We start from the raw sequence: 11,867 nt of genomic DNA on the forward strand, positions 1-11,867 counted from the left end.
TGTTAATAGTGATTACTGTTTAGCATATATTAGGTTTATCTTAAGCTTTTAATTCTATGTTTATTATTTATTAACTTTTGACAGAGAGAGCTGAATGCATTGCAATCTGATATAACTCAAGCAAATGAGCGGCATATATGCTGAAAATACAAACATGATTAAAATGCTGTGTATCTACTATTTTCCTTTCACCTTTGCTTTTATTGAATCTATCTGAATGCACAATAAATAATAAAATCAGTATACAAACAGAATAAAAACAATGTGAGCAAATGAAATCCTTTGAATAAAAATGTGTGACTGAACATATTTGAGAGCTGCTGTTGAAAACAAAGTGAACCACAGTGACGGACAGCAAAGAGGACACTGTTGTAGAATGTAATACAGCATAAGCCCTGAAAAACTCTAACCAATATATGAAATAAAATACTTGGTCACACAACCTATTAACCCATAACCTCACAAGAGTGGGTGGAGAAGTGACAGTTACATATGTTGTAGTGTGTGTTTGAAAATCGAAAATCTTCATGTAAACAGACGGCCAAATAAGGGCGTATAGATTTATTTTACAAGATACAGTAACAATAACAGCGAGGACAAAATCAGGCACACGCATATTCTTTATAATGGGCATTAATTAAAGAAGCCAACCCTAAGTTAAGCTGTGAGACATCACTCAGTATTACAGTCACTAACACTCTCTCTTATCAGTTTTAATTCTTTTTCTGCTGCACTTTCATTTCATTAATGCTTCTTACAACTCTGCTCTGTGGACTCCTCAGTTCCTCAAACTCATTTTGCTCTTGTTATTTTGCTGTCATCAGTTTCTTTCCACAAAGTAGTTGTGTTTATGTAGAGTGATTGAGATGCAAAAGCATACAGCTAACTTTTACAACCTATAGGCTATATCATGCAGGTCAAAAGACTGCATGATGCTTAACATGTTACTGAAAAAACAATAGAAACTGTAAAATGTACATTGTATTTCATCTCTGTTCCACAAACAATTCTTTTTGAACATTGCATTTGTGAATGTGAGCTCTCTTTCCTCTCTTGGATTTGTTGGAAACACCTATATCTCCTCCACACACTGGCAGTCCCATATGCAAGCCAAGTGTGTGTCCTGCTCTGTCACTCTGTTGGGGTGCCAGAGAGTCTGAGTTACAGGAAAATGTTTCATGGGCTTCCATTCTCTGCTGTGTGATGTTTCTCCAGGTCGCTGTTCCATCTACTCAGACTGAGCGACAGTGAGGTTGCTGTTCTTGTCAAGTTGTATGACTCTGAAAGTGAAACCATGCCTGGCATCTTCACTTAATGCAGTGGTAGCGCCTTAACATCAGTCAAAAGCACACACAGCACACTGAGTGATTATACAGAGAAAACAAGATGAATATTTAAAAAAAGAATGAATGAATATACTGGAAGATATCAACTATTTAAATGGCTGAGATTCTATGATGAGTGCAAGGTGTGTGTGTGTGTGTGTGTGTGTGTGTGTGTGTGTGTGTGTGTGTGTGTGTGTGTGTTTGTGTGTTTTACATGTTTGAATCATAGTAGGTTTCAAACACAAAGTATCATTCCTCATCTAATTTATCAACTAAAAATACAATAACTGTGAAGCTGCTAACAACAAATAGTGAGAGCTAGTGAGCTTTGTGGAGTGAAATGTAGAGGTCTCCTGTCTCCATCTGGTGGGTCCTTAAGTCAAAACACCTTTTCTGCAGTGGATTAGGTACAATTGAGCATTTCATTTTCAATATCTTGTGACACTTACTAAAATATTCAAATCTAACCTACATGCAGGTGGGATGTAATTTTGCCATTAGATCATTATCACAGCAACTTGTAAAAAAAAAAAAGTATCCATGATGAACTGGGCGAAGTATTTGGACTCCATAAGATATTCAAAGAACTGTAAAGCTCTGACGACTGTGCAGATATATTTAACACGTGTGACCTCAAATGACTGAATGATATTAGAACTCTTCTAACTGTAAGTGATGCTATGAATTGGACTGCTTATTGATTAGCCGTGCGGGACTTTGTAGACTCCCTGGGGTATGATTTGTTGATGTATTTATTTAGTTTGTTGTTGTGTTCATGTTCCTTTGTTTGTATGCGCCTGCAAGGTGCAAATTCTCCCTATACATTTAAAAAAAAATGTTTTAATGGGCTAAGACTACTGGCAGATAATCATTCATGGAGCATCTACATAAGCAGCTGCAGCTCAAAAGATTATGCCTGCCAGCGCCGTATATTAGAGATATAAAGGGCGCTAATGCCTGTTAGTGTCCTATAGGGCACTAATGCCTGCTGTGTGACATCGCCATCAAGTGGACAAATCAGGTAACTGCAGAATGCTACTGTCATTTCTGCAATCAAGCATCCCCCCAAAAAATTAACCATCACTATAAAAGTTTGTTAGCCTACTTCAATCAGCTGTGCTTCATGCGAACACTTGGACAGCAGACTTCCAGGTGCAGATACACCTGCTTTAAAGCACACATGCCGATAAGACTCGTTCAAAATACAGTTTGGCTGTGCAGGATGGTCAGAAAATTAAGTAGAAAATTAACTGTACTAGTCTCGCATTGCCAGACCTGTTTCCCCAGCGTTGCGGAGTAAATATGTATCAGTACGGGCCTGATCGGTACTGCTGATAGTTTGCCACTCTGACGTCAGCGCGTACTCAGAGCGGACTAGCATAGCATCGTGGCCGTGTCTGCCCTTCACATCCGTCCACATCCTACTAGGCTTTGCTCCCTAGCGCAGCACAACGATGGCCATGCTCAAGTCAAACAAGGTGATCTACTGCCTGGGGAAGATTTCCCCGTCCCTGGGAGTTGTGTCCACCCGCAACAGGTAAACAGCAATAACACGCTCAAAACTAACGGACGTAGAGAAAATTAACGGTAGAAAAGGCTTTCTTCGTGATCTAGCTAGCAGCTCACGTTGGTTTTTACGGCTAACGTTAGCTTGACCCGGCAGACAATACGTTAGTTTAATGTTAACGTTTACGGTTCTGTCAGCCATCACATTTATGTTGAAGCTTCACTGCTCTGTTATTACTTTAGCCATACTAACTGGTTAACTTTATTAGCTACAGGGGTCACATTATTTCAATAGGCCCCCGATGGGCTGTCTGAGGTTAGCTCCTGTGGCGAAAGCTAGCGTTAATGTTCATATGTAGCTAAAGTTAGGTAAACCTTACTGACTCCCGTTTTTGATTCTTATTAACTCTCAGGTCTGCACCTGGTGTGATGGACATCCTCTCTGATTAGCACTAATTTGACCTCAGCGAGTAACTAGCTATCAGTGAAGCTCGCTGCTGATAAAAGTCACGTTGATTGTGTCAGCAGCACAAGTTTCCATTAACACCTCGCCGGTGTGAACATAAAACCTATGGAATCGTTTTTTTTTAATAACGTATTTATAATAATATATATATGTTATATAGGGTGGCTGCCCTTTTCTTTTGTTTGGGTTTTAAAGGCAACTTTATTAAGGATATTCGATCGCGATGGCTTCAGCTGTCAAATCCCACGCACAGTTTGAGCTTAGCGACTTATCGTAGTTGGAGAAGACGTGCGAGCTGATTGGCTGTCCTGTTCCGCCTTTGATCACTGATTGGCTGTCCTGTTCCGCCTTTGAACGCTGATTGGCTGTCCTGTTCCGCCTTTAATCGGTTATTGGCTATTTTTTTGCGGCGAAGCTGGGAAAGTCACCACCACCGATGTCCTTTCAGGGTCTGCTTGGAGGGCAAACACGTTTAGAGCTTTTGCTGTGCCTTATATGCATACACAATATCACATGTAGCTTTTGTAAATAGTAGACAACTTCACGGTGGCGGTTTGTACGTGTCTTTGCTCAGCCTCTGCTTGTGTATCCGGAAGTGTAACTGTAGGCTAGCTGGTGCTGCTATCATATTTCTGTCTGTGTGGGTGTGTTTCTGCGATCGTCTCATCCTATCGGCTTATGTTCAAGCACATTGGTCTGATTTCAAAGAATAAATAGATGACAATAGTTTGTTTTTTTTCAACACCTGTAACTGGACGTTTTTATTTTATGTATGACGCTAGTATCAAGAGCAGTTGGTGGGGAAGGAATACCCTTGTGAGCTCAGCAATCCTGCCCTGGAACTTGCCAAAAAAGACCTTCGGTCTTTTGATCACTGATAATAACTTGTCAGTCACTGATGTTTATATAAACGCTGAAGTTCAAAGGTTCTGTGAGCATTTACGCTGAATGGGAACACTGGACCCAAATGCCCTTTACAGAATGATTCTCAATTGTACAATTTTGTTTCTGTAATAAAACTACATAGTAAAATAATTCCAACCTCTTCTGTTTACACTTTGCACAGACATGCTTATAATTGTGGTGCCTTATTTATGTCCTCACATGAACCTATAATACAGTATATCTCTTTATTTATAAAAAAAAAATACAATCATGCCAACAGCTTAGTATTCTATGCAAAAAGGATATGTATAAAGGCTTTAGGCCGCCCTACACATTATTGTAGGCCCAGTTTAATATGCAACTTCATTTTATACAATATATGTAGTAGTGGGGTCCCTGATCTGTCTCTCTTTCAGTTAAGGGGTCCTTGGCTTAAAAAACGTTTAAGACCCCTGAACTACACAATGCAATGAATGTGTCAAAACATTATAAGCTAACCCCATTGTATTTCGAGTTAACAGTTGCATAGCTGGACTTGGCACATCAAATTTTTTTCTTTTTCTTTTACTTAAACCACTTGATTTTTATGCAATAAACATGTTTATCAGTGATAAAAAAAAATGTAATAAACCAGTGTCATATGATTTAAAAAATATATATATTTATTTGTTGGTTTGGAGACTCTTGCCCTTTGCAAAGTGCTCAGTCCTAAATTTAGCTACAAAGTTTAGAGGCTTTACAAAGTCGAGGAAACCTGAGACAATATGTGAGCAACAGTGCGTTAAAGGTCGCAACACGCAGCAACCTTCATGCATCAAGCAGATGTGACAGAATTTATTTAATTTGTCTAAAGGAAAAAAGGTTACAGTGATAAGACAAGTATTATATTAGTAGCAGTCCTTTATGACATATTAGCCAAATATCCAGTAGAAAAATATTCAACAATGCAGTACACTGATTTTCTAAGCCTTCAACACATAATGATATCTAATAATCTAACTAGGTTAAATTTGGTAGATTATTTTTTTGTAACTATTGTACTCTTGTAATGTAGGCTGTAGGCATTTCTTTCTTTCAGTAGTTAGTTGCATACTATAACAAGTTGAAATGTATGAAGAGCTAGCATTCATCTCTGCTTTGTTGGTGTGTTAAACCATTAAAATATCTTCAGTAGATTTCAAACAATGCTATTTTATTTAAAATGCAGAAAGCATGTCATGCACAGATGACTGGCTTGTGTTTTCCTTGATGCCACACTGAGAGAGACACTTCCTGAAACATCTGTGTTGATCTTCCTTAATCTACTGTAAGTTTTGGATGTTTTTGCCTCATCTCCTTTCCACTTACATCAACTTTCCTTAGAACTCCCCCTTTTTTTTATTTTTTTGTTTTTTTTTTAAGAGAGAGTGATGGAGGTACTGTGATCCTGTTCAGGTTTTATTAAGTTGGCACCCACACCTACCAGTGTGTGTAGACATAGTTAGAAAGCTTTTTAAAAGAAAGAAAGAAAGAAAAGCATTTTAAAACCATACTTTCATGCAATTTATTATAGTATGTTTGTACGTAACAAGTCTGTAGTGGATCTAATAAATTTACACAGCCTGCCCTGCACCACTGTCATGTGCATGATGAGTTGTAGAGTTCAGTGAGGTGAGGTCAATAGGTCAGAGGGCATGACTTTTTTTTACATTTGATATGCAGCTTTCATTTGCTGTCTTTAATGCTGGTTTACTTACTTCTCTGCCGGTACTCACTTTTTTTTGTTTATGCAGGTATTACCCACGGCTGGATATCTCCAATGATTTCCAAAATTGCTCCGATTTGGATTCACAAGGACCCGATTCGATTCAATATAATTTATGTTAGGGAAATTACGGTTACAATACCAATGTTGCTTACAGATAAAAGACATTCTCAGCAAACTTGTGCTGTAAATTGTACAAGCAAGAAGCAAACCTCACAATTATTTTTTTTTTATAATGCACCAGATTAATGTTTACATCAAGAATTGGCCCCCAAAAAGTATTTTTAACTTAACGGGACTTACATTATATTAACATCATTAACATATGAAAAGATTGATTTCTGGATTTTCTCAAACAAAGGTAGATTTTAATTGGAGAATTAACCCAGCCCTAGTATTTACTCATTCCTCTTACAAGGGGATATTTCTATTTTCACAGATCAGTAATTTTCTTTTTTTATTATAAGCGGTGATTTGTATTGTTCATGAGAATATTTTAGCATTTACTTTTAATAGTGAATCTGTAAGTAATGTTGAATAAATAATTTAATTGGTGGGTAGTGACTTGATGAACAAGGGTGTTTGTGTTTTTAGACCTGTATTAACTGTTACTCTAGGTCTTGGACTCTGGACTCTGAATGAATTATAATATTTGTTTCGTTAAACTTGTGCCAACTGAGCATGTGTCGTTCATGTGTCGCTACGTCAGTGTGGTATCCTCAGGTCACATGAAGAGTTAAGCTAGAGCATTAGGCCCACAGCATGTTACAGGAGCAAGGCTAATCTAGCCATCGCATTAATGTGACCGGTTTCACCTAAGGCCTTGAAAACTTAAGAAGTAGCTAATTTCATGACCTTGTAAGGTTTCATTAGGGTTTTCCATTTTATGGGGCGGATATCTGTTTTTCAGTGCAGTGAGCACAGATGAACTCTTCAGTGTTTGCCATGTCATCCACATCACCATTCATCTGACTTGGTGTTTTTGCAGCTCATGGTGGGGTGGAGTGCAGATGGGTCCCCCCGATCCCATCCTGGGGGTGAGCGAGGCCTACAAGAGGGACACAAACCCCAAGAAGATGAATCTGGGAGTCGGAGCCTACAGGGATGACCAGGGCAAGCCATTTGTGCTCAGCTGTGTGCGCAAGGTAGGTTTTCTCTCTCTCTCTCTCACACACACACACACACACACACACACACACACACACACACACACACACACACACACACACACACACACACAACTCCACTATACAGAGAGTTGGATGGAACATTTTAGCATGCAGTGTATGTTAGTGTATGTTTGGCTTTATGTTAATAATTAGGAGAATTTCTGCTTTATCACCATGAGAAATTGTGTATGTATTTGATTTGTGTCTTAATAAAATATTAACTAAATCATTGATGATTTATGTACAAAGCATGGAATACCATTCAAGGTAATGACTTTTATATTTTTCTTCTAGGCAGAGGCTGTTATTACAGCCAAACAGATGGATAAGGAGTACCTTGCCATTGGTGGTTTGGGGGAGTTTACCAAGTCCTGCGCCCAGCTCGCTCTCGGTAATGACAATGAGGTCCTGAAAAGTGGCAGGGTAAGTTGGGGTGGTGACTACTCCAAACTAAATGAAGTTCAAATCGGTTGTGACAGTTTTAAGTCCACATCAGTGCAGCTGTTCTCTTCTCCCAACAGAACATTACTGTCCAGACCATCTCGGGAACTGGATCTCTGCGCATTGGAGCCAACTTTTTGGTGAGGTCTTCTTGTATTCATCAGTCACACAAACGAAACCCTAGGTCAGGCTGGTTATCTCACCAGAACTTTATTTTGTCACAGTCTCGATTCCATGGTCCACGTGATGTGTACCTGCCCAAACCCTCCTGGGGAAACCACACACCCATCTTCAGAGACGCCGGCATGCAGCTCAAAGCATACAGATACTACGATCCGTCCACCTGTGGCTTTGACTTCAAGGGAGCTCTCGATGACATCTCTGTAAGACTTAGATGATGGACTAGTCAAGAGAGTCTGTACTGTTCATGGCATTGTAAGTTGACTAACCAGAACCTTTCTTTATGTCACAGAAAATCCCAGAGCAAAGTGTGATCATGTTGCATGCTTGTGCCCACAACCCCACTGGTGTGGACCCCAGGCCTGAGCAGTGGAAGGAGATCTCTGACATTGTGAAGGTGAGTAGACCTTTAGACATTACAAAAGCCACAATTTATAAGCACTGTACTTTATTGAGCTGTTATCACTTACACTATTATTAACTGGTTGTCTCTGTCTGCTTTTTCAACTTATAGAAAAGAAACCTGCTTGTGTTCTTCGACATGGCCTATCAGGGCTTCGCAAGTGGAGACATCGATCGTGATGCCTGGGCTGTGCGCTACTTCATTGAACAGGGCCACAACATCCTGCTGTCCCAGTCCTTTGCCAAGAACATGGGACTCTATGGTCAGTCAGCATTCAGTACAAACTCTTCTTGAATAAATATTAATAAAGATGAAATGCAGATTTTCAAATTTCATTATGGAAAGAGTAGAAATGGTACTGGTAAGTTTACCTGGATGGGGTCTGGTCATTTTGAGTATGTGGTTATTTGTGATAACACATTTCTGGCCAAACTGCAGTACCTATTGGAATTAGTTGATTTAAAAAAATGTAATAAACAAATTTTAATTCTGTGTTTAGTGACTGAACAGGTGAACTGTAGCTTGTGTTTTACCACCACCCAGTGGTAAAAAGTAGTTACAAAGTTAGAAACAACATGATTTATTCAAAAAACGTCATTTTACCTCGCAGAACAGGGAAGTTCTGCTGCCTCGATCAGTTAGTGTTGTTGTGTAACTTTGGTGTTTTAAAGGGTAAGTTCGGAGATTTTTGTTTCACAGACATGAGTTGATCAGACTTAACATTCAATGTGCATGTTGATATTCACAGGTGAGCGTGTGGGTGGCTTCACTGTGGTTTGTAATGACGCAGAGGAGGCAAAGAGAGTGGAGTCTCAACTTAAGATCCTCATCAGACCCATTTATTCCAACCCGCCAATGAACGGCGCCAGAATTGCAGCAACCATTCTCAACACACCAGATCTGCGCTCACTGTGGTATGTGCTTATACTGTAGATCCATACATTGTGCACAATACCTGAACTAAATGTGTAGTTTGAATATTTTTCAGATCAAGTCTCTATCTTTCATATTCACCAAACTGTTCAAGATACATGCCACAATCTATTCCTTGATCTGTTTGACCCTGCTGTCCTTCATCCCAGGCTGGAGGAGGTCCATGGGATGGCCAACCGCATCATTAAGATGAGAGAAGAGCTAGTGGCTGGTCTGAAAAAGGAGGGCTCCACCCACAACTGGCAGCATGTCATTGACCAGATTGGGATGTTCTGCTTCACAGGCCTCAAACCCGAACAGGTACGCGCACACACACACATTTTTCTGTTAAAAATAGGGCTGCAGGGACCAGGAACTTCCTGGATGCTCTCCTGGTTGCCCAAAATGAAAAACCTATTCTTTTAAGATGATACAAATGCACTAAGAAAAATAATTTGCAGCTTTCAGAGAAGTATTTCAAGCAAAGCAAAATTGTCCTTTTTTTAAGGTAAATTTACCACATTTACTCACTGCAATAGGAGATTTTTTTTACATTGAAACCTTATTGTGAATGTAAGCACTTGTTCTGGTATTAAATTAAAAACCCACATTTTTTCTTGTATGATTACGTACCAGCATTTGTCCTCTACAGCTGCTCTAATATAGTCTAAATATATCTTCTATAGAGCTTCTCTCAGGCTATTCCCCACAGGCCCTGGAAACTGCAGTTCTTAAGCCACAATTAAAAAAGAACCAACCTAACCAATGAATAATTACAGGCCCATATCAATCATCCCAATTTTGAGTAAAATCATTGCAAAGCCTGTTTTCTAAGAGCTGAACACTTCCTTGGTCCTTCCTTGTTTTGATGTTTTCCAGTCAGGATTTCGACCACAGCACTGTTGACTCTTGAATGATATCCCTTTAAACACAGACGGTGGAAAGGTTTCTTGATATTATTAGATCTCAGTGCCTCATGCGAGACGGACGACCACAACATATTACTAGACAGACTAGAAAACAGGGTTGGACTCTCTGGCACAGTGTTAAACTGTACAGGAGGCTCGACTACTGTAACAGTGTCTTTACAGGTCTCTCTAAAAGATTTCTCTTTGAGATACAATGAGAGGACAAAGTGCAGTGGGAATGTTTGTTGATAAATTACTGACGTGTGGATTTTGAGTTGTGTGTGTTCATTCATTGTTCCTGCAGGTTGAGCGCCTGACCAAGGAGTTTTCAGTGTACATGACCAAGGATGGCAGAATTTCCATGGCAGGCGTGACCTCTGGGAATGTGGGCTACCTGGCACACGGCATCCATGCAGTCACCAAGTAGAGTGGATCCTGCTGGGAGAGTTACGAAATCAAAGCAGCAGTGTTGACGAGGAGCTTAATGCGTCACTTATTCTCTGTCTCCTCCATTCCACGTTTTAGAAAAGAGCTCAATATTTAGTTAAGACACACAAGTTCAACTTGGAACAGATGCTGCTGTCAAAACAGTTTAGTTTCTGTTTAACTTTTGTTTGTACAACATTTCATTGAACAGGGTCCCCTGCCAAATTGTAAAATACATATTTTCTTCCACTACTGATGAATCATCTTTGCTTATTTATTATGAAAAATCAACTGTTGGCTGTGCATTAGTGTCCTCCTAAATGTGTGCTGTTGATGTGCTGGGGCACCATTAACTATAAAACATCCAGGAACCAACAGCAGGTTGGAATGAATCAATTTCACCTACAAGTTGAGATCTCTTTTGTTATGTTAAGCCTTTTTTTTTCTTCTTAATTTTAATGGTGGAGTCGTAGCACTTTATAAGTTGTAAGGCACTGTTGACTTTCAAGATTAGGCCGGCATCTTAACTTATTTGTTAGTAGTTAATCAATTCACTATCAGGCTATTCTGTGGTTGTCCATCTGGACTAATCAATCATCGAGTAATTTCCAAATTATCTCCGTTTTGAAATTTTCCGAGCTATCTCTCAGTCAGTCCCTCTTTAACCCCCGATGCAAACAAGCACACAAGGCAAACATGGTTAAAAGCATTTAATACTTGGAATGAATTCCACAATGGAGATGTTTTCCATATTTCACCATATCCCCACATCAATAGCCCAATTTTTAAATTTTATTTTAATCATGGAGTATTTGATACAAGTACAAACGTCTCTGTGTGGGTAATAAAGATGAGTGGAGTACGTTAACGGGGTGAACACCAGACAGTTCCTAAAGAAACATGCACATGCTGCTCTTACACTCAGACATCAAGATGTATGTGTGTATGTTAGTGTATCAATCTGTTCATCATTGATACAGTGAGGCACAAACAACACTTAGAAATGTGGGGTTTTCCCCCAGTCAACTCATACCTCTCAAACGTCTGCCAGTACTCCTCCATGTTTTGCATTCTGTCATAAAATAATGGATCTTTTGGCATGTACCTTATTGAACAAACAATAAATGGATATAGAGGAATGATCTTTTCTAATGTGCTTTTTAAAAATGCAGTTGACGTTATCCTTTTCCTTACAGTTTACCCACCTTTCCAAGCTTATGTGCCTGAATCTTATTTGTCATTTGATGGTTTGACATGCATATATGACAGTAATCTCATACTAGGTATACATGGACATAGGTTCATCTAATCTTAAAATCTTACTGTGTAATGAGTCTTTCATTTTTGTTATAACATTTGATTTTGTTCCTCCTGTCAACCACTGACTAGAGGTGAATGTGAGAACAGGAAAGTGAACTGATATTTGGAGGGGCTATTGCTCTAACCTGGAAAAAAAATGGTGGCTTCACTTAATGATTCTGGTTGAAATAACTTATGATTTG

The 11,867-nt window shown here is 39.2% G+C and overlaps 1 protein-coding gene across 1 annotated transcript; it reads left to right on the forward strand.

Annotated features, from left to right (window-relative positions):
• Positions 1-2,664: 2,664 nt before the first annotated feature.
• LOC114558307 (aspartate aminotransferase, mitochondrial) lies at positions 2,665-11,505 on the forward strand. The gene is made up of 10 exons (XM_028582192.1): positions 2,665-2,862; positions 6,915-7,071; positions 7,390-7,518; positions 7,617-7,676; positions 7,761-7,919; positions 8,009-8,113; positions 8,231-8,381; positions 8,868-9,033; positions 9,202-9,352; positions 10,244-11,505. The coding sequence occupies exons 1-10, from the start codon at positions 2,780-2,782 to the stop codon at positions 10,364-10,366; spliced, it is 1,284 nt and encodes a 427-aa protein (XP_028437993.1). The 5' UTR covers positions 2,665-2,779; the 3' UTR covers positions 10,367-11,505.
• The last annotated feature ends 362 nt before the right edge of the window (positions 11,506-11,867 follow it).

This window comes from Perca flavescens, chromosome 1 (genome assembly GCF_004354835.1).
Source record: "Perca flavescens isolate YP-PL-M2 chromosome 1, PFLA_1.0, whole genome shotgun sequence".
Taxonomy (NCBI): domain Eukaryota; kingdom Metazoa; phylum Chordata; class Actinopteri; order Perciformes; family Percidae; genus Perca; species Perca flavescens.

Bases quoted from the DNA above. Each gene is read 5' to 3' on its own strand.
- LOC114558307 (XM_028582192.1), top strand. From the start codon at position 2,780: ATGGCCATGCTCAAGTCAAACAAGGTGATCTACTGCCTGGGGAAGATT. The intron at 8,114-8,230 runs GTGAGTAGACCT...TTCAACTTATAG, and splicing joins AGATCTCTGACATTGTGAAG to AAAAGAAACCTGCTTGTGTT. The intron at 8,382-8,867 runs GTCAGTCAGCAT...TGATATTCACAG, and splicing joins CAAGAACATGGGACTCTATG to GTGAGCGTGTGGGTGGCTTC.